General features: G+C 42.2%; 1 protein-coding gene across 1 annotated transcript in view; it reads left to right on the top strand.

Moving 5' to 3' along the window:
• LOC147009537 (uncharacterized) overlaps positions 1 to 21,573 on the top strand; it is a 43,188-nt gene that overhangs the window by 9,304 nt on the left and 12,311 nt on the right. The window contains exons 5-8 of the mRNA XM_085861196.1: positions 3,423 to 4,766; positions 11,891 to 12,146; positions 12,509 to 12,660; positions 15,072 to 15,212. Of these exons, the coding sequence (XP_085717322.1) occupies positions 3,423 to 4,766; positions 11,891 to 12,146; positions 12,509 to 12,660; positions 15,072 to 15,212 (1,893 nt within the window). The remainder of the gene's footprint in view (positions 1 to 3,422; positions 4,767 to 11,890; positions 12,147 to 12,508; positions 12,661 to 15,071; positions 15,213 to 21,573) is intronic.

Raw genomic sequence — 21,573 nt, 5'->3', positions numbered from 1 at the left:
TCTGACATGCACTGTCAACTGTGGGACCTTATAGAGAAAGGTGTGTTTCTTTCTAAAACATGTCCATTCAAATGAATTGGCCACAGGTGGACTCCAATGAAGTTGCAGAGGCATCTCAAGGATGATCAAAGCAAATTGGATGCACCTAAGCTCAATTTGGAGTGTCACAGGAAAGGCGTTGAACACTTATTGATGCAAGACATTTCAGATTTTGGTTTTTAGTTCACCTGTTCGAAGAACAGAGAGCTATAGCGATACCCCCGGCGTGAGCGTCAGCGTCAGCATGAGCGTGAAAATGTTAAAGTTTTTGGTGCAAGTTATTTTTTCCTTTCTAATGTTTTTATCTACAACACTTTTTTTTATACGCCCGATATATCGGGGCGTATTATGTGATACCGGTCGTCCGTCCGTCCGTCCGTTCCTGTCCGCACTCTAACTCCCAAAGTTTTCAACTTTCACATTTCATATTTGGTACATAGGTACAGACTGTGGAGACGGTGTGTCGTGACATACGTTCGTCATCTAAAGTGGTTGCCATGGCAACCAGGATGCTGTTTTCCATCCGTTCCTGTCTGCACTCTAACTCCCAAAGTTTTCAACTTTCACGTTTCATATTTGGTACATAGGTACAGACTGTGGAGATGGTGTCGTGACATACGTTCGTCATCTAAAGTGGTTGCCATGGCAACCAGGATGCTGTTTTCTATGTATTAGCACAATTCTGTATATACCTTGTTCGGGCATATATTGTGCTGACTTGTGCTCTTGTTACTGATTACAATATACAAATACATATATTGCTTTAAAATTATTTGGGTCAGACTTCACTGCAATGCTTTATAAAAAATATTAATTATTAGACGAGTTTTTTAAAAACGATAAATGTATAAACAGGCGAGCATTGGGTGGCTTTGACACCAACTCTGGTTAATTAATTTATAAAAAAATTCTAAAAATGTGTTTTCAATTTGACATTATGGGGTATTATGTGTAGATCGTTGACAAAAAAAACTAAATTTAATTCCTTTTAAATTCAGGCTGTAACAACAAAACGTGACAAAAGTCGAGGGGTGTGAATACTTTCTGAAGGCACTGTAGCATTCAAAATTATAAACAAAGGGAGATGACTGGGATTTGACAGGTTTCAAAGACAAGTTTATGACGATCTAAACATATGAAACTAGAACGGGCACTCAGAAGAGCGCATACCTTCGCCAACGCCACATTTTGCCCCCCCCCCCCCAGAAACCGTTGAATGTGAGGGTATTTAATCCCATACCACATCTGCCATCTCATATGTGTTATGATGGCTTAAAAACATTAAATTTCCTGATGTTTGACACTGATTCACGTACATTGTACAATTTCTGTATGAACTCCCTGACCTTTTTGGGTGTCGGTGTCAAGTCAATCTGATGACAACTGGTCACATGATAAGAAATCAAATATTACACATCACAGGATAGGGAATTGAATTCTTAACATTTTGAATCTACTTACATGCAAATTGTATAAGAATTGACCGCGTTATGATAATAAAGGTCATTGACCCCCCGACCTTTGACCCAAACCGCTAACAAAGGTAATGACGTCATTGTGTCATATCGTGTATCACAAGATTGGGCATTGAATTCACAACATTTTAGCATTGGTTGCATGCAAATTGGATAAAAATCGACCGCACTATGGCAAAATGACGATTTTGACCTTTTCATTACCTTGACCTTTGAACTCTTAATTTTGTAATTGGTATTAGAGTGTGGGGCACAGAACAGTCAACATTTTGGTGTTGGTTTCATGCAAATCGGATAAGAATTGACCGTGTTATGACTAAAACCGCACATTTTGCAATGTCGTGACCCCCCCCCCCTGACCTTTGACTCCCAACCGCTAATAAGAGTTATTACGTCATTGTGTCATGTCACATATCACAAGATGGGGCAGTGAATTCTGAACATTTTGGCATTAGTTGCATGCAAATTGGATACAAATTGACCGCGCTATGGTAAAAAGACGATTTTGACCTTTTCATGACCTTGACCTTTGACCCGATTGCTCCCAAAATCTAATCAAATGGTCCTGGGATAATAACCAATCATCCCACCAAATTTGCTGCGATTCAGTTCAATACTTTTGGAGTTATGCGAATAACAAACAAACAAACAAACAAACACACATATTCACAAATAAATAAATAAATAAATAAATACACAGCGATCAAAACATAACCTTCGCAACAAAGTTTGCGAAGGTAATGAGAGGTGTATTCAAGATTGTTGCATTACACCATATATCTCACTCCCAACCCATTCAAAATGCTGTGATCGAGTTACACAGTGTTTCCCTCGCCGACACCATCTGCATGACTTACTGTGGAAGTTCTGCATCTCAGTTATGTAACAATCTCAAAACATCAACTACCTGATGTTTCCTTTATGACAATGTGTTAAACCTAGAACATTTCCTTTAACATCTGAGACCAGGCTTTGTTGGGTGGGAAGTGAAAATCCACACTTTCTTGGATTGTGTTGCTTGTTTGTAATCTTATTATTGTGTTCTTTTGAATTATTGGTAGTCACTCTCTGAGTTAAGATTGAGTTGTGCATCACATCATTCGAGTTTGATCTCATCTCACTATCTCTCGCATTGGACACTCGCTTACGGTATAATGGAATTCTCGATTCCATTGTTGATTTCTGTTTTGACTTGACGATTTCTCTGGAAACCTTTCTTACCATCAGGCAGATGAACATACTTTATCCACTTGACTAAAAGACAGTGGTTATATCTCTCGTAGATAACCTACAGAAGATCAGAAACAACTCCCACACCTGATCCGTGACTTTTTAATGCAGGTACTCACAGTTCCTCTCTGAAAGGATAAACTAACTCTCATATATTTACTTTGTGGATTAACCCTTCAAATAAGTGCTGCTGTCTTGAGAGCTCTGTTGGTCTCACTATCCCCGGTGGGGTGTCCGTGAGAGACTAAATTTATATGTGAGTTTCCAGAGGGAGGTGCAAGTATGTTGTGAATTCTACAACTGGCTTGTCTTCCCTTTGGTTATTCTCACTGTCAAAAAACCTTTTCAGAGCACTGTAAATTCTTCTTCTCCCTCAAGTTGTTTCACCTCTCCTTTCTGGAAAGTGGAGAAGTCAGAGCTTTGAAAATCATTGTGTGTCGGTGTACGAGTAGAACGATGCATTCTGAATTATACAGAACGTTTGTTGAGTTTTGATAACTGCCGTGAAAAGCAAGGAGGAGCTGACATTTCAGTTGTTGACCTTTCGTCGGACGGATGACATCTGATAATGTAGTTTGTGTTTCCTCAAATCTGATTTTGTGAAATAGTTGTCAATCATGCTATATTTTTCAAAGGTATTTTGACTATTTATCTAATTTTTTTGACTTGTCTTCGCAGAAAAACAAATTCAACCAGTTTCCTGTTCCAACTGTCTCCAGTTGTTCGACCTGGATGTTTTCAATCCGCACAAAACTCAGACCGTTTGTCAAGAAAAGGACAAATTTAGCATCGTGTCTTACAACCGCAATTGTAAACGTTGTACAGAGACCCTCAGGAATACCGAAGGAAGTGAAAGACCACACAAGTGTTCGGTGTGTGATGCATCATTTCCCACATTATCATCTTTAAATCTTCATCAAAAAACACACACAGGTGAGAAGCAGTACAGGTGTTCTTTGTGTCCTGAAGCCTTTGCTCGATCGAAAAAGTTTAACGAACATCAAAGAATGCATGCAGGTGAGAAGCCTTACAAGTGCACTGTGTGCAACAAGTCGTTCAGTTTTATGTCAGAATTGAAAACACATAAAAGAATCCATTTGTTTGAGAAGCCTTACAAGTGTTCTTTTTGCTGCAAAGCCTTTACTCGCCCATCAAGCTTATACGAACATCAAAGAATACACACAGGTGAGAAGCCGTACAAGTGTTCTTTGTGTCCTGAAGCCTTTGCTCAATCGAGAAAGTTTAACGAACATCAAAGAATGCATGCAGGTGAGAAGTCTTACAAGTGCTCTGTGTGCAACAAGTCGTTCAGTTTTATGTCAGAATTGAAAATGCATCAAAGAATCCATTTGGTTGAGAAGCCTTACAAGTGTTCCTTTTGCTGCAAAGCCTTGACTCGCTTATCAAGCTTACACGAACATCAAAGAATACACACCGGCGAGAAGCCGTACAAGTGTTCTGTGTGTCTTAAGGTCTTTAGACGTTCAAGAACTTTGAAGAATCATCAAAGGATACACACGGGAGAGAAGCCCCACAAGTGTTCCCTTTGCTGTAAAGCGTTTGGTCGCTCATCGAGTTTATACAAACATCAAAGAATACACCGAGAGAAGCCGTACAAGTGTTTAATTTGCAATAAGGTTTTTGATCATTCCGCACAATTCTATGAACATAAGAAAATGCACAGTGAAAGAAGACCACACAAGTGCTCTGTTTGCAGCAAGGTGTGTATCACTTTATCATCTTTGAAAGCTCATCAAAGAAAACACACGGGTAAAAAGCTGTACCAGTGCTCTGTGTGCACCAAGGATTTTACAACTTCCTTTTCAATGAAAAGACATGAATTGATTCACACGGGAGAGAAACTTTACAAGTGTTCTGTGTGTCGTAAGGGCTTCAGACTTTCGCAAACTTTGAAAATTCATCAAGGAATACATTCACGAGAGAAGCCGCACAAGTGTTCCCTTTGCTGCAAAGTGTTCGCTGACTCATCACGTTTATGCAAACATCAAATAACACACACAGGATAGAAGTAGATGGACATACGTTTGGGATGAGATGCCCAAAGTACAAACTCCCAAAGAAAAGGAACAACCAACAGAACTTACTGATGTTACACAGAAAATAGAACAAGAGAGGAACACCGAAACAGAAGAGACTTCAAATTTAATCACAATAACAGAAACAGAAATTGAGCAACACATTGGAGAATTGAATCAAGAAACAAAACTGCAACCTCCACAACAGGACCAGAGAACGACGAATGAAATGCTGCAGCAGCACCCGTAGAGAAAGATGAACTCAAAGTGATTAACTCGGTTCAAATAGCACCTTTGCAAACAAAACAATTAATAGCAACAAAGATAGATTACAATGACGAGAAAAATAATGGACAACAGACTGAAGAAGAGAAAGAGGAGATTGCCAATGAACATCATCGGCTTGAAGATGAGCTGGCCAATAAATTGGAGGAAATTGAATTGATATCACCCAAGGAAAGATCACATCTTCACCAAATAAACAGTTGAAGATACGAGAAGGGAGAATAAATCAAGCAGTCTTTAAAATGCTCCCAAAATCACCTAATTCAAGATGTTCGACAAAAACCAATGCATTCTGAGGTTGTACTTCCTGAGACGAGAGGGAGGAGGTGGTTTGATGGAGCTTAACCAAGTGCACAAAAAAAATCAATCAACTAATTCATTTTTTTTTTTACGGCTGTCTGTGTCATACCAACAAACACAATCAACTATGAAAAGTTTCTGATTTGAAAAGTTCGATTTAAAAGGTTTGGCATCGGAGAAGTGTAATCGGATTGGATACTGCACTTTGTTTAATCCCATTGTGACACCCACTCGGAGTCCTGCTCACACTCTGAGGAATCTTCTTCAGTTTCACAAACATTTTCAGATTCTTCAAGTTACGAAGAAGAGTCTATCTACATAAAATGGTCTCTTGCTGTTGTACCATTGGCTGTTGGACTGGTTTGGACGACCTGACATTTTCTACATTGTTGCCTTCCTTCTGTCCTTCAGCTTCTTCTGCTTCACTACCTCTGTAATTAGATCACAACATTCCTTGAGTTTATTCCATATATGGAAATGTTGAGAAATTAATAAAACCCATAAAATAACATGTGTTGCTTGATTCTGTTTCTCAGTCTTGTTTTAACTCTTTCACAGTGGAGTACACCACAACTGAACCCTATTCAAGAATGCCTGCTTCTATGAAGAGGTCATGTAACCCAGCACTACAAACAGAATACCAGGACATGCCTTGAAGCACGTTGTTTGTAAAGGACGCTGGTGTGGGACAATGGACTTTGTTCATGGGTTAAGATGTTTGTTTGATGACCATGACCTTGATAGCTTTGACCGAGAGTCACATTTCAACGATTATCCGAGCAGAGAATGAACTTTTCCATATTCACGATACGTTATTCTTTCAGTCATCTGCACAGGTATTCCAACTGTTATGGACCATTTAGATCCTATTAGACTCCATAGAACCCCCGAAGATTCTTAAGACCCCTTGTACTCCTTTCTGCCCTTTAGACGTTTTGACCTTCACACCTTTCAGACATTTTAATACCCTTTAGATCCCTTTGACATTTAGACACTTTTGAGACATTTAAAAACCCTTTTGACCAGTGGTTCCCAAACTTTTTGTCCCTGACCCAAAATTTGGAATCGCATTTGCTGCATGACCCAAAATGGTACTTGGTAAAGGTATTGGTTCACGAGTCAGTAAGTGACCACTATATTCGTTATGGGTGTGTGTCTGGCTGTCTGTCTGTCTGTCCCGAGCATAGCTCCGTGGGTTTTGATCCGATCCTGATAAAATTAGGGTGGGAGGTTTGTATCATGATCTAGTTGTGTTTTCCGGAGAATGGGCGTGCTGCGCCCATTATGGGCGGAGCCACGCCCAAAAAACGTGTTTTTAGAGGGTAACTGGTTTCAAGTTGCATCTTCTCTGAGGGGGTTTGTCGAATCTGGCAGGGGTTTCAGTATTTGGTTAGCCCAATGGCACCTGCATAGCCCCATGGAATTTGATTTTTCATTTTCATCCCAAGGTCAAGGTCACAAGGTCACGAACTTAGAAAATGTCAAAAAAATCAACAAATTGGGCATCGAGCTGTTTTTCAACTGTTTCGAATGAAAGTTGGTATGCAAGTAGTGCTCTTCGAGTACTACAACTTTCATCATTTACCTTTTTCCCGATTCCCGCCAGTTTGCCCGTGGCGTCCCCTCGACGGTCAAAAAATAAAAAGGCGAACCGTGTACATTGATCGTGAACCATCGCCGTCTCCAGACTTGGCTACGATAAAAATTGTTGGAGAATTACATTAAAACTCTATATACCTTGAGACCCCTGAAAATCCCATACAACCCTAAGACCTTCAAGACCCTTATGACCGTTTCAAACCCCAAGACCTCAATGGCCCTTAAGACCCTTTAGAATGCCCTGTAGACCCCTTTGGATCCGATTAGCCCCTGTAAACCCCTTTGGATCTGATTAGACCCTTCAGAAGCACTAAGACCCTCAAGACCACTTTGACTTTTTTACTCTTTCGGTCTTTAGACCTTCATACCTTTTAATACTCTCTTGACCCCTTTTACCTTTAGACCATTTTTAGATGTTGTTAGACCCTTTCGACCTTTACACTTTAAGGCCATTTGACCTTTCGAACTTTTCAAACCTTTGACCTTTACAACAAGATCATTTAGACCTCTTATTTGCAATCAATGATCTTTCATTCAGTATATCCTTCCATTTATTTGCCACAAAATACACCACACAAAGCAAGTCCTGGTGAGGGTCTGCTATCTCTGATTGCTCTTTCTAGTTTCAATTGAATGATATATTTGAACACTGCAGAACACAACTCACCTGGTTTATACTTCCAAAAACCTTCAGTTTAGCAGTGCTTGGGTTAAATTATTTGGCGTCTCGACCAATCAGATTTTCCGCGTGCTGTGAGGGTGGCTTACCAGCGAGATTCAGATAAAATTGTGTCGCCTAGCAATGCACCGACAGAGTTAACTTCATCCAAAAGATGTTTTTCTGTGTGCATCTTTCTCTCAGATCATTCCAACATCGTCAGTTTCTCCGAGAAGGGATGGCAGGGGGCTCAGTTTTAGACTGTTCCTTTTGAATCATCGGCTTCATATCATTGCCATTGCGCCTGTTTTCCAACGTTCATGAAGAAAGATAATTTTGATCTTGCTTGGACACCAAAACAACCGTTGAAAAGACCCTTCACATGTCCTTTTTTTCCAACACAACACATGGTAAAGTTTGCTATGTACTCTCGAGTTCGTGTTTTTCCAAGCCAGGTCTGTTTCTTCTGCTTTCAATCCTGTCTTGGAATTCAATATCAACAGTTTTATTGTGTACTGAAAACATAGTGACAGGTGCATCCGTTTTCCTACTTGTTATCCATATTTGAAGCTGGTGTAATGGATTGTCAACCAGTACTTGGTCGTTTTGCAGACTGTGTTTGAGTTGGCTCAGCGTCTGTGTGTCTTCTGGTGGTGATGCCTCTGCCATGTATCCTGCCCGATCATGGACTTGGAGAGATGATGAGAAATGTTTGTGGTTATTGTAGTCGTTGTGACCCCAACCAAATAAAATATGGATATTAGGAACCATTACCATGAGAGATGTTGTACCTTATTAATCTTGTGATAAGGAGAGAGAGAGGGGCAGGTTGGTGAGGGGGGTGGTGGAGTGTGGGAAGAAACCCTGAAACTAGCAATTAAGATGGTTGTCTAAAGAAAGGTTAATTGCGAGGGTAATCAAGATCAGTGGTCAGAATTGAGGATGACAAGAGATGGCATTGCACTGCTTGATGGAAGCCTGGAGGGAAAAGTGAGACGGAGCAGCCGATTCCACAGATGGGAGAAACAAGGAATAAAAGAGTTGAAGTGTGCAGTCAGCTTGGATTTTGGAGGCGTAACCAGTATTGGCTTTCTGGAAGAATGTCTACATCCAGGGGTAAATAAGGAGGGTCGTTAGACTGAGAGCAGAGGTAGCTATGTTTGAGAATAGATGACAGAAAATGGAGAGACCACCGACCTGCCTGTGATACGAGAGCAGCAAACCTTGTGCTTTGGTCTCATCACAGTAGATTCCAATAATTTTGAGAAATTTACATTACACGGAATTCAGGAGAGACACATAATGCTGGGGTGCCAGCTCACCCCAAAGCAGAGAGCAGTACTCCATTGAACTACGGACAAAGGCCTTGTAAAAGGAGTAGTTCTGATTTTCCAAGGAAAGAGTTCGGATGATAGAGTACTCCCAGTCTCCGACTGGTTTTGGATGCCAGCTTTGCTTTGTGGTCTACCCAGGAAAGGGTATGGCTGTCACTTGGTGAACGGGTAATTGGAATTGACATCATTGTCTTTTATCTCTGTTTTGGTATTCCAATTACACCCAATTTACCCTTGCAAGAGAATTGTACAAGGTGTTTGGCAATTTTATGGGACCTTCTGGCTTGTCTTCTGGACATGGAGGCTGTGGGAGTTGAGGCAAAGACCGGGTATCATTGTGGATCTGACAAATGGCTGTGAATGCAAATAGCTACTTATCCACACTGTCATCAATTCTTCTCGTCACGTTTTCCACAAAACCAGCGTCTTCCTCAAATTATTTTTACCTCCTCCACTGAAGGTGGATAGAGGTTGTTTTCATCGTGTTTTGTGTGTCTGTCTGTCTGTCCCTTTCTGTCTGCTTGTTACTTGGCAAAAATTTTTTTTGATATGTTGATCACCTCCGTTTGTGTGTGTGTGTGTGTGTGTGTGTGTGTGTGTGTGTGTGTGTGTGTGTGTGTGTGTGTGTGTGTGTGTGTGTTTCTTCCCTCGCCTCCAACCCAAACCGCTCAACCGACCGTTCTGAAACTTTCAGAGATTAACGTCACCGACCCTGCGGTGGTCCCACATTGAAGTTTCATAAAATTTGGTCGACCGAAAAGGTCTAATTAGGCCAATTTGAGCCAAATTTTCTAAAATCCTCAAATTTCATCGGATTGACTTGAAATTTGAACAGGATTTGCACATCAGGTCGCTGAATTCAACCACATTACTTTTGAGATCAACGTCAGCCAAAAGGTCAACATGAGTCAAATTTCTAAAATTGTCAATTTCCATCCAATTGACTTGAACTTTGAACAGGATTTTCATATCAGCTCACTGAATACAACCATCAGTTTTTTTTTTTTAGGTCAGCATGTGCGAAAAGGTCAACAGAGGCCAAAGGTCAACAACTTATGTGCGATTTCTAAAATCCTCAATTTTCATCCGATTGACGAAATTTGAACAGGATTTGCATATCAAGTCACTGAATTCAACCACCAATTATTTTAAGGTCACCATAGATAGACTAAAAGGCCAACATAGGTCAAAAGGTCAATATAGGCCAAATTTCAAAAATCAATTTTAATCCGAATAACTTGAAATTTGGAGAGCATTTGCATATCAGGTCACTGAATACAACCACCAGTTTTTGTTTAGGTCAGCATGTGCGAAAAGGTCAACAGAGGCCAAAGGTCAACAACTTAGGTGCGATTTCTAAAATCCTCAATTTTCATCCGATTGACTTGAAATTTGAACAGGATTTGCATATCAGGTCACTGAATTCAACCACCAATTATTTTTAAGGTCACCATTGATAGACCAAAAGGCCAACATCGATCAAAAGGTCAATATCGGCCAAATTTCAAAAATCTTCAATTTTAATCCGAATAACTTGAAATTTGAAGAGCATTTGCATATCAGGTCACTGAATAAAACCACCTATTGATTTTGAGGTGAACATAGGCCAAAAGGTCAAAAATAGGCCAATTTGGGCCAAATTTTCTAAAATTGTAAATTTTCAATCAATTGACTAGACTTTTGAAGAGCATTTACATATCTGGTCACTGAAGTCAACCACCTGATATTTTTGAGGCAAACATTGGCCAAAAGGCCAATTTGGGCAAATTTTCTAAAATCCTCAATTTTCATCCGAATGACTTGAAATTTCAACAGGATTTGTATATCAGCTCACTGAATACAACCACCAGTTTTTTTTTTAGGTCAGCATGTGCGAAAAGGTCAACAGAGGCCAAAGGTCAACAGCTTAGGTGCGATTTCTAAAATCCTCAATTTTCATCCGATTGACGAAATTTGAACAGGATTTGCATATCAGGTCACTGAATTCAACCACCAATTATTTTTAAAGTCAAAACGTTAACATAGGCCCAATTTCTAAAATTGAGAGATCAGGCCAAAAACGAAACACACACACACACACACACACACACACACACACACACACACACACACACACACACACACACACACACACACACACACACACACACACACACACACACACACACACACACACACACACACACATTATATATATATATATATATATATATATATATATATATATATATATATATATATGTTTGTCATTATATCCCAAAAAGTTGTGGATGAGTTGGTTAGGTGACTAGAACAAGCGGATTTGGTTTTGGTTCAGATCCAGCCCATCAGTGGGATACAAAACGTAAACTGTTCAGCCTGGCGGAGGTAGGTGCTCTACTGAGTGCCATTCCACTTTGTTCTGTTTTGCCAATTGTCACTCCATGAGTGATTTTTCATTTGTTCGTTTGTTACCTGCAAAATTGAAGATGTTCAAGTCCAGCATATTGGTCAGTTGACTTTGGTATTCTGTTTATCTGTTTGTTTGTCTGTCAACTGCTGACAGGTCACAATTTCAAGGCGATCTTCTTGAAATTTCATCACCTGGTAGAGTTCGTTATAAGAAAGAAGCTTATTGTTTTTAGGTCAACATAGGCCAAAGGATAACAACTTCAACAGATTTCCAAAATCCTGTTTTTATCTGATTGACTTGAAATTTGAAGACGATTTCCATATCATGTACAGTGGTGAGAAAAAGTTTGTGAACCCTTTAGAATTTTCTGCATTTCTGCATACATTTGACCTAAAATTCGATCAAATCTTCATCTACGTCTTAATAAAAGATAAAGAGAACCTGATTTAAGAAATAGCATGAAAAAGAAATCTACTTTTTCATTTATTTTATTGAGCAAAATGATCCAACATTCAATTTTTTGTGCCATTCCACTTTGCCAGCTCAATGCCTCCTGTCCCAGGGTTGTAAGGCCCTGGTCCATTGTCCTCCCTCCTCTTCCTTTCCTTCATACCCCAGCGCGTTTCAGGTGATGACCACCACGGCGCAGAAGCAGCAGACTGAAGCTCCAGACCACCGGAGTGGATGTCTCGAACTTTGGGACCGTGAAACCATCCATTGGTTCACATGTGGCCCCTTGCGACGACTGCCGACCCAGCGTCCAGATCCAGTCCACTGGATCTACACAACTGGCGTGAGGCAAGACCATTTCCTGGATCACTTAAAAACTCAGAAAAGATGCGACAGTTAGTGAGAACTGACCAACCAAGATTGTCCCTGACCCTGTTGTTTATAAATAAATTAATTAATAAATACCTTCTGTTTCAGGAGCCTCGACATTGACTTTTCAAATGAAGATGTAGTCGGAAAGCTTTGATTGTCCCGTTTTAGTGTTCAAGGTTGAAGGACGAGCCGTGGGTTCTTGATTGCGGTTCGATCAGGGATTTCTTGTTTGTTTTTAGTTTTTAAACAAAACCCGAATATATTATTTTTTAAACGAAATCCTCGATCCGCGGCGAATCTGCGGGTTGGAATTGGTGAATTAACTATTTACAGGGATAAGCTCGAGCGCATTGTCTTTACTCGCACGTTGTTGTTTGTACTACACTGTACTCGACTCCACTGTACACTTCACTCGACTGTACTGTACTTTACTGTACTTTAAGTTTACTCCACTGTACTGTACCGTGCGCCATGGACCAAGATCTCTTCGGTGAGGAGCACAGAAAGAACCCTCCGGGATCCACGAGTGTCTGTCCAAACGTTTCTCCCATGGACTGCAGGTCCAGGATCGCTCCAACCGAGGATAACGAGTCGGGACAATAAAAGGCGGTGTATAAGCAGAGATACTGTTTGATAGGATGATGTATTACTGTTATCAGATCTATAATTCCAGCAATCTCTGTATGTCTGTCTGTCTGTGACCGCTGTTTCTCGACAACCACTGGTCCGATCTAATTGAAACTTCCCAGGTATATTGCTGGGGCCCTGAGGATGTGCCTTTTCAAGGTTTGATATTAATCGGACAAGTGGTTCCCAAGTTATGGCCATTTATTTACCAACCAATGACAGGACACGGTGCTATGACGTCACAATTCATTTTTTTTTCACGTACGGCCACACACGTACGGCCACGCACGTACGGGCCCGCACTAGTATGAATAAAATTGAATATTGAATATCGCAAGCGTTTTCTGAATCTAATCTATATTTTTCTTTTTGAGTATGCAGCTTGGCTGCCGAGTAGCTGTCCTTTTGTTGGGGCACGACTCTGCCGCCGATGCTGTGCCCCTCGACCAGCACGCTGGTACTCATTTCGCCGACCTCAGAAGGATGACTGGCTGAGTCAACCCCAGTTGGTGTTAATTCAGTGGCCCACGGGACTCAAACTCAGGACCCTTAATATCCCAAAGCCAGACACTCGAACCACTAAGTCAACACCAAACTTTTTTAGTTGATATGAGAAAACTCATCATCATTCAGAGAAAACTCATCATCATTGCATGCATGTATGTGCAGCACGTTATATGATACGTGTACGTATATGTATGTATGCATTCTATGGTGTGTACGTACGTGCATTCTGTGCTGTAGATTGTGTCGGGGCGGGGGGGGGCACTGTTATTACTTGTTTAGCGGTATCCCCTATCGGACATCACACGCAGGCTCACCGACACCGAGCTCCTTTTATATTATAGATTGTAGAAGTGAAGGTGGAGTACTCGTGAGTTCATTGATGATTCCTCCTCGCTTGTCAAAAGGACTTAAGAACAACAATAATAATAATAATAATATAATAATAATAATAATAATAATAATAACCAGAGAGTTGGTGTCAAAGCCACCCAATGCTCGCCTGTTTGTACATTTATCGTTTTTAAAAGACTAGTCCAATAATATTTTTTATAAAGCATTGCAGTGAAGTCTGATCCAAATAATTTTAAAGCAATATATGTATTTGTATATTGTAATTAGTAAAAAAATAGTGTGGTAGATAAAAATATTAGAAAGGAAAAAACTTTAACATTGATGTGCTACAAAAAAGTTAAGTTCAAAACAGGTCAAAAATTTAAAACATTTGAAATTATTTTTAAATTTCAACTTCACGACATCAATAATATACCCCAAAGGAACCTCCATGCCAAATATCAGCATCCTAGTACACATATTAAATGAATGGCAAGCTTCTAAATAACTTGCACCAAAAACTTTAACGTTGATGTGCTTCAAAAAAGTTAAGTTCAAAACAGGTCAAAAATTAAAAAAAAATTGAATTATTTTTTAATTTCAACTTCACTACATCGATAGTATACCCAAAAGGAACCTCCATGCCAAATATCAGCATCCTAGTACACATGTTAAATGAATGGCAAGCTTCTAAATAACTTGCACCAAAAACTTTATCGTTGATGTGCTACAAAAAAGTTAAGTTCAAAACAGGTCAAAAATTTAAAACATTTGAAATTATTTTTAAATTTCAACTTCACTACATCAATAATATACCCCAAAAGAACCTCCATGCCAAATATCAGCATCCTAGTACACATATTAATGAATGGCAAGCTTCTAAATAACTTGCACCAAAAACTTTAACGTTGATGTGCTACAAAAAAGTTAAGTTCAAAACAGGTCAAAAATTAAAAACAAATTGAATTATTTTTTAATTTCAACTTCACTACATCGATAGTATACCCAAAAGGAACCTCCATGCCAAATATCAGCATCCTAGTACACATACTAAATGAATGGCAAGCTTCTAAATAACTTGCACCAAAAACTTTATCGTTGATGTGCTACAAAAAAGTTAAGTTCAAAACAGGTCAAAAATTTAAAACATTTGAAATTATTTTTAAATTTCAACTTCACTACATCAATAATATAGCCCAAAGGAACCTCCCTGCCAAATATCAGCATCCGAGTTCACATATTAATGAATGGCAAGCTTCTAAATAACTTGCACCAAAAACTTTAACATTTTCATGCTCACGCTGACGCTCACGCCGGGGGTATCGCTATAGCTCTCTGTTCTTCGAACAAGCAAGCTAAAGATGACAATTTTCAGTGATTGGTCTAATAACACAAATGCTTTCCTGAGTAAGAAACAAATTGTTGAATGGTTTGCAGGTGAACCTCATCTGGGGACGATGGAAACTTTCCAAAGATGTTTTCAGACTTCCCAAGATGCTTTGAGCAATGAGCGTGTAAAGCAGGAACCATGTGATCCTCCCCCAAGGGGGTCCAGAAAAGCTGCTCAGCCGCTCGAGGGTAAGTCAAGATTCATGGAGAACACGTATCACACTGTTTATACTTGTTTTTAATGATGAAATGATTTCGTTCCAAACTCTGGGGAATGACATTAATTCAACCAAGTGAGCTTGTTTATCTTCATGAGACAGAGATATTAGTTGATTATAATATCCCCAGAATGCTTTCTGTACTTTGTATTTGTGGCTTTTACTCAGGATTGATTAGACACATTAAGTCAACTTTGGAAAAGTTTCAGTTTCACTAATACACACTTTGGAAATAGCAAAACAACTGAGATGACTTGGATTTGACAGGTTTGAAAGACAAGTTCATGACTCTCTAAACATATGAAATGAGAGGTGTATTCAAGATTGTTGCAACACACCGTATATATCACTCAGGTCAGGTATGGGAGCATGTGCCAGAACAGCGCGTTGCTGCGTCCACTTTCCGCCGGTACTCCAGGGGCCTCTGTCTGGCCATCCCCCAGGCAGATGCCAGGCCCATCCCCATCTCCCTGAGATGCTGGTCAACCTGCTGCAACCATGAGGCACGTGGTCGGCCCACTGGCCTCCTCCACTCATGAGACTCCCTCACTGAGAGAATCTGGTGAGCAGGATCAGCGTCAGGAAAACGAGCCACATGTCCATACAGCCGCAACTGACGCTCACGGACTATGCAGGTGACAAATCTCATCCGAGTCTCTCTCAGCAACCGCTCGTTGGACACAAAATCCGACCAGCGATAGCCAAGGATTCTCCGGAGACCTGGTACCAAAGGAATTAAGTCTCCGTCTCAGATCCTTGGTCAGAGTCCAAGTCTCGCACCCATAGAGCAAGACTGGAAGTACCAAGGACCTGAAGACTCGGACTTTCGTCCTCCCGCACAGGTACCGGCAGCGCCACACCCCATGATCCAGTGAATCCATGACTCCCCAGGCCCGACCCAGACGTCTATTGACCTCTGACTCGCAGCCAGCAGAGACATGAATATCACTGCCAAGGTAAGTGAATCTCTCCACGACCTCAACATCCTCACCACAAACAGACAGACAGGACAGCAGCATCCAAGATGTCACCGAAAGCCTGGATCTTAGTTTTGACCCAAGAAACCCGTAATCCCAACGGCTCCGACTCCTCATTCAGCACCTCGAGGGCCCCCAAGAGGATGTCTAAAGTCTCCGCAAAGATGACTGCATCATCTGCAAAGTCAAGGTCCGAGATCTTGACATTCCCAAATGACGCACCGCAACTTGATCTCTCCGACATCCTCCCTAAAATCCAGTCCATACATGTGCTGAAAAGTGTGGGGGCAAGTACACATCCCTGACGAACTCCAGTAACAACTGGAAATAAGTCAGAGATGGTACCACCACACTTCACAGCACTCTCAGTACCAGAGTAGAGTTCAGACATCAGATCGATCAGTTTTGGTGGCACCCCACGAAGACCAATAATCCTCCAGAGGACATCCTGATTCACTGAATCGAACGCTTTACAGAGATCAACATAGGCTGCAAGCAGCCCCTGCCGAAACTCTCGTCTGCGTTCGGTGAGGACACGAAGTGCAAGGATACGGTCAATCGTTGACCTCTTTGGTGTAAAGCCTGACTGCTCTGGACGCTGGTGCTCAAGCAGATGGTGGCGAACCCTCTCAAGAATTATCCGAGCAAAGACCTTGCCCGGCACTGAGAGCAGCGTCACCCCTCGGTAGTTGTTGCAGTCTTGGCGATCACCCTTCCCTTTCCAGAGAGGGACAACAAGGCCCCTCTTCCAGTCAGTTGGGATGATACCTGTGTCCCAGGCAGAGCACAAAACTGCATGCAACGACACGAGTGCAGCATTTCCACCAGCCTTGAGAAGTTCAGCATGGATGCCACAGATCCCTGGAGCTTTGCCCCGTTTCAACTGGTTCACCGCAGCCCGTGTTTCCACAAGCGAAGGTGGACCACAGTTGATTCGAGGGTCAGCAACAGGGATTGTAACACCCTTGACGTCCAACTCGACAGCTGGGGGATCAGCCTGGTACAACCGCTCAAAGTAACCGGCCCAGCGGGCCTTCACTTCGGACTCCTCTGTCAAGAGCCTACCACTCTCTGCTCGAACTGCAGTGCTCCGAGGGATGGGCTTGGATGAACGTAATGCGCGAATTCCCCTGTAAGCGGGACGAGAATCACCTGTCCACAGGTGATGCTCTACCCCTCACAGATTCCTCGCACATAGGCCTCCTTGTCCACCCTCAGTGCACGTACAGTTTTACGCCTCAGCTCCCTGAACAGCTCAGCTCTGCCATTCAGCCTGGCCCTGCGACTCTGGTCAATGGTATCCAGTGTCCCTTGAGAGACAAAATTCTTCTTTGCCCTGCGGTGAGCTCCAAGGCATCCACCGGCAACATCAAGGACGGTGGTCTTGAAGGCGCTCCACAACTCTTCAGGACCCCCCAAAGCACCCAGACCCCCCAAGTGTCCACTCAGCCTGTTCGCAAACTCCTCAGCTACTCTCTCATCCCTGAGCTTGTCAACATCCAGCCTAGGGTGGGATGGTACCATTCTCCAGGATTTAAGGTGCAGCTTTAGAGTTGCTACAACAAGCCTGTGGTCAGTATTGAGGAACTGAGCACTCCGGTAGACCCTGCAGTTCTGGATCATCCTCCAACGACCGTCAATGAGGACATGGTCAATCTCCTTTGCCACACCGCCAGCGTTGGAATACCAAGTCCAGCGATGAGCTTGTGGGCGTTGAATCCATGAACCAGCCACCCTAAGTCCATGACTTCTTGCAAAGTCAAGGAACTTAGTGCCATTCTGGTTCATAGTTCCTGACCCATGGGGACCAACACACATCTCATAACCATCCCTATCAGTTCCAGTCGATGCATTGAAATCCCCCAAGACTAGAAGTGTATCTCGTCTGGGGCACTGATCAACCACAGACTCGAGTGTGGCGTAGAATGTGTCCTTCACGGTGAGATCACTCGCCTCAGTCGGAGCATAAACAGAGACCAGGGAAATGACACCTAAGGAGTGAGGAATCCTTAATCTCATAATACGCTCGTTGACCGGTGTTACCTCATTATCATTGGAGTCAGCTTATTGGACACAGCTACAGCAACTCCTTGGGTATGGTAACCATCAGAGCGACCAGACCAGAGCGATATATCACTCACAACCCATTCAATATCCTGTGATCGAGTTCCACAATGTTTCCCTCACCTAAACCATCTGTGGATGACTTACTGTGGAAGTTCTGCATCTCAGTTATGTAACAATCTCAAAACATCAACTACCTGATGTTTCCTTTATGACAATGTGTTTATCGTCGAACATTTCCTTTAACATCTGAGACCAGGTTTTGTTGGGTGCGAAGTCAAAATCCACACTTTCTTGGATTGTATTCCTTGTTTGTAATCTTGTCATTGTGTTCTTTTTGAATTATTGGTAATCACTCTCTAAGTTAAGATTGAGTTGTGCATCACACCATTCGAGTTTGATCTCATCTCACCATCTCTCTTAGTGGACACTAGCTTGCGCTATGACGGCATTCTGGATTCCAATTTAATTTCCGGTTCCTGTTTGCTTGTGTGTTGCTGGTTCCTGAGTTCCTTCCTCCAGATCAACAAAGCTAAGGTTTCTGTACCAGATACGTTGTGTATTACTGTTTTATTTTTTTATTCCTGTGTTGCTGATCATGTTTTCGTCTAATTTTCTGGACCAAACTGTACCTTGTTGTGTTGAATTATTGAATTTGTGTCCTGAGTAAAGTCCGTCCCACTCGTGGAAGATCGGGTTCGTCAGGTTGTTGATTCTGTCTCTGTTGCTGTCCACACTTGCTTCTACTTCACTCCTTTTCTCCAAAGCATTATTACTTCTGATCCCTTAGCTTAATCTTTCCCCCCTCCTTTGTCCTTGCCCCCCCGAAAAACACAAAAGTCTCTCACTCATAAAACCACCCCCCCCTCGCCCTCCGACCCCCACATCAACAACACGGCTCAAAACCGAACTCGATCTGCCATGTGCAGTTAATGCTTCATGCTCTCACCTTTCTCCTTTTCTAGATCCCCAAACAGAATCTTCACTGAATAGAAAGTTTTTCTTCCTTTAAAATGTCTCAATAATAATTTTTAAAATGCACTTCAAAACAAAACCTGAGAAATCCATTTTGCAGAGGTTGTGTGAACATGACAATCAAGTCCCCTTCACATCCATTCATGGTGCCAATCCCCTCCGTGTCAGTATCACCCCCCATCTCCCCCTCCTCCCAATCTGTTCCTCCCTCATCCCACCCACTCTCAGCTTTGCCCCAACCCCTCTCTTTGCTTCTCTTCCCCGATCCCTAACTGTGTGCACTTCAAACATCCCAGGCCTCCACCACAACCGATCAGATCTCTCAATCCAGGTTGCGACCGATAACCCAGACATCATCTGTTTAACAGAATCCTTCCTCCCATAGAATGTCCCTGACTCATTGGTGTCTCTCCCTGGCTATTGACTCCTCCCGTTTGATCGACCTGAACACCGTCTTGGTGGTGGAGTCACACTGCTAATCAATAATTCAATTTCTCATTACCCTCGGAATACCTCTGGCTGCGACTTCTCTTCTACTCTCATCCCGTGCTTGTCTGCATGTTGTACCGTCCTCCAAACAGTGACTTTTCCAACTATCTCTCTCTCTCTCTCTCTCTCTCTCTCTCTCTCTCTCTCTCTCTCTCTCTCTCTCTCTCTCTCTCTCTCTCTCTCTCTCTCTCTCTCCCTCTCTCTCTCTCTCTCTCTCTCTCTCTCTCTCTCTCTCTCTGTGATTTCAAATCAATTGACACCAAGCCAGTTATTTGGGTGTTGGTACCTCTCTCACCAGACAAGGCACTTCAGCAAATGACTTCTGTGACTCCAGCAGGATTGACTCGATCTGTAAACCTTCGCACCTACATTTTTGTCAATGGGAAGTCCTCTCTGATGTATTTGATTTTGACAAACTTCCCTGCCAGTGTCTCATGCATTTTCTCTGCTCCAATTGGTTCATCTGATCAACATCTCTCTCGCCATTCTCAGAGAACAGTCTCTGTGGCAGTGAGTCTGCATTTCACTCAGGCAAACTGACAGGGAGTAGGAGGCAGCCACTGCACTTCAGGACTGGTCTCCTATGTGTACCACCCCTGATATTCACTCATTCTAGCAATTCCTCCAAATAAACCTGCTCTGCCTTATGCAAAGGTTCATCCCATCTCATCTTCAGTTAGATATCCATTCTCCCACGCATGGTACACTGACTGATTCCTGTTATGAAGCAGTTGCCTTGAAACAACATGCATTCTCCCACTGGAAGGCAATCTCAGATAATTCCACAAAGCCCGCAACAAATGTCTGGCTCACGTCTCATGTTTGTTTCAGGTTTATTATCAAGTCCACCGACTCGAATACGACCCTTTTGATTGAGTCAGCAGAGGCACGAAACATCTGTCCAACCTCAAGGTTGAACTTCCAAAACTGTCTCGCTCCTCTAATACCTGTGGGTGCATTGTTAAGTCTGTCTCTGGTGTATGCTCCTCCTCCATCCCTTTCCTCACCTCAAATGGCACCACAGCAGAATCCCCTCGTGAGAAGGCCAAATGGCTCAATTCTGTGTTTGCATCCAAATATCGTGTCCGAAACCCCTCGCTCTCTGGACCCACCCTACCAAAGCTGTACCCAACTGCTCCCGGACTCTGTCTTTTACACCTGAGAAGGTGGACACTTTCTGGCTACCTTTGACTATGATTCTGGAACTGGACCAGACAGAAACAGCTCATGTGTCCGAAGACCCTGCTTTGCTGTTCTTCCTCTCGCCGCTCTTTTCACCCTCTTGTTTTCCGGAGGTCATATTGCATCTACTTGGTTGTCAACCAACATCAGGTTATTGGCTTCTTCCACTCTCAGAGTGAACGTCTGGCTCTCAACGGAATCCTTTCATCTCTTCTTGAGGGAACGTATGGTACAGACGGTGCACGCGGTATCCCTTGCGTATGGAATTGTGGTGTATTTGTATTGACTACTTTTCATAATTACACTGCGGTAAGTAAATCAGTGGAGAATCGGACATGCAAAATCAGGCAACATGGTGAATATTTTATTGATTGATTTATTTATTTTTTCTGGACTTTGCTGCATTCTAATTTATTTATTACCTCTGCCACTGAAAAGTGAATGGAGGTTATGTTTTTTTACCCCTGTCTGTCTGTCTGTCTGTCTGTCTGTCTGTCTGTCTGTCTGTCTGTCTGTCTGTCTGTTTGTTTGTTTGTGAACAAAAATCTCAAAAAATTGTGGATGGATTTGGACGAAATTTTGTGGGTGAGTTGGTTTTGGTGACAAGAACAAGCCAATTCAAATTTTAGTTCAGCTCCAAATCCA

Source organism: Eptatretus burgeri, chromosome 17, assembly GCF_056783735.1.
Source record: "Eptatretus burgeri isolate ZD-2024b chromosome 17, Ebu_testis_v1, whole genome shotgun sequence".
Lineage (NCBI taxonomy): Eukaryota > Metazoa > Chordata > Myxini > Myxiniformes > Myxinidae > Eptatretus > Eptatretus burgeri.
The sequence above is the reverse complement of the archived record's forward strand: the minus strand, read 5'-3'. Positions and strand labels throughout refer to the sequence as shown.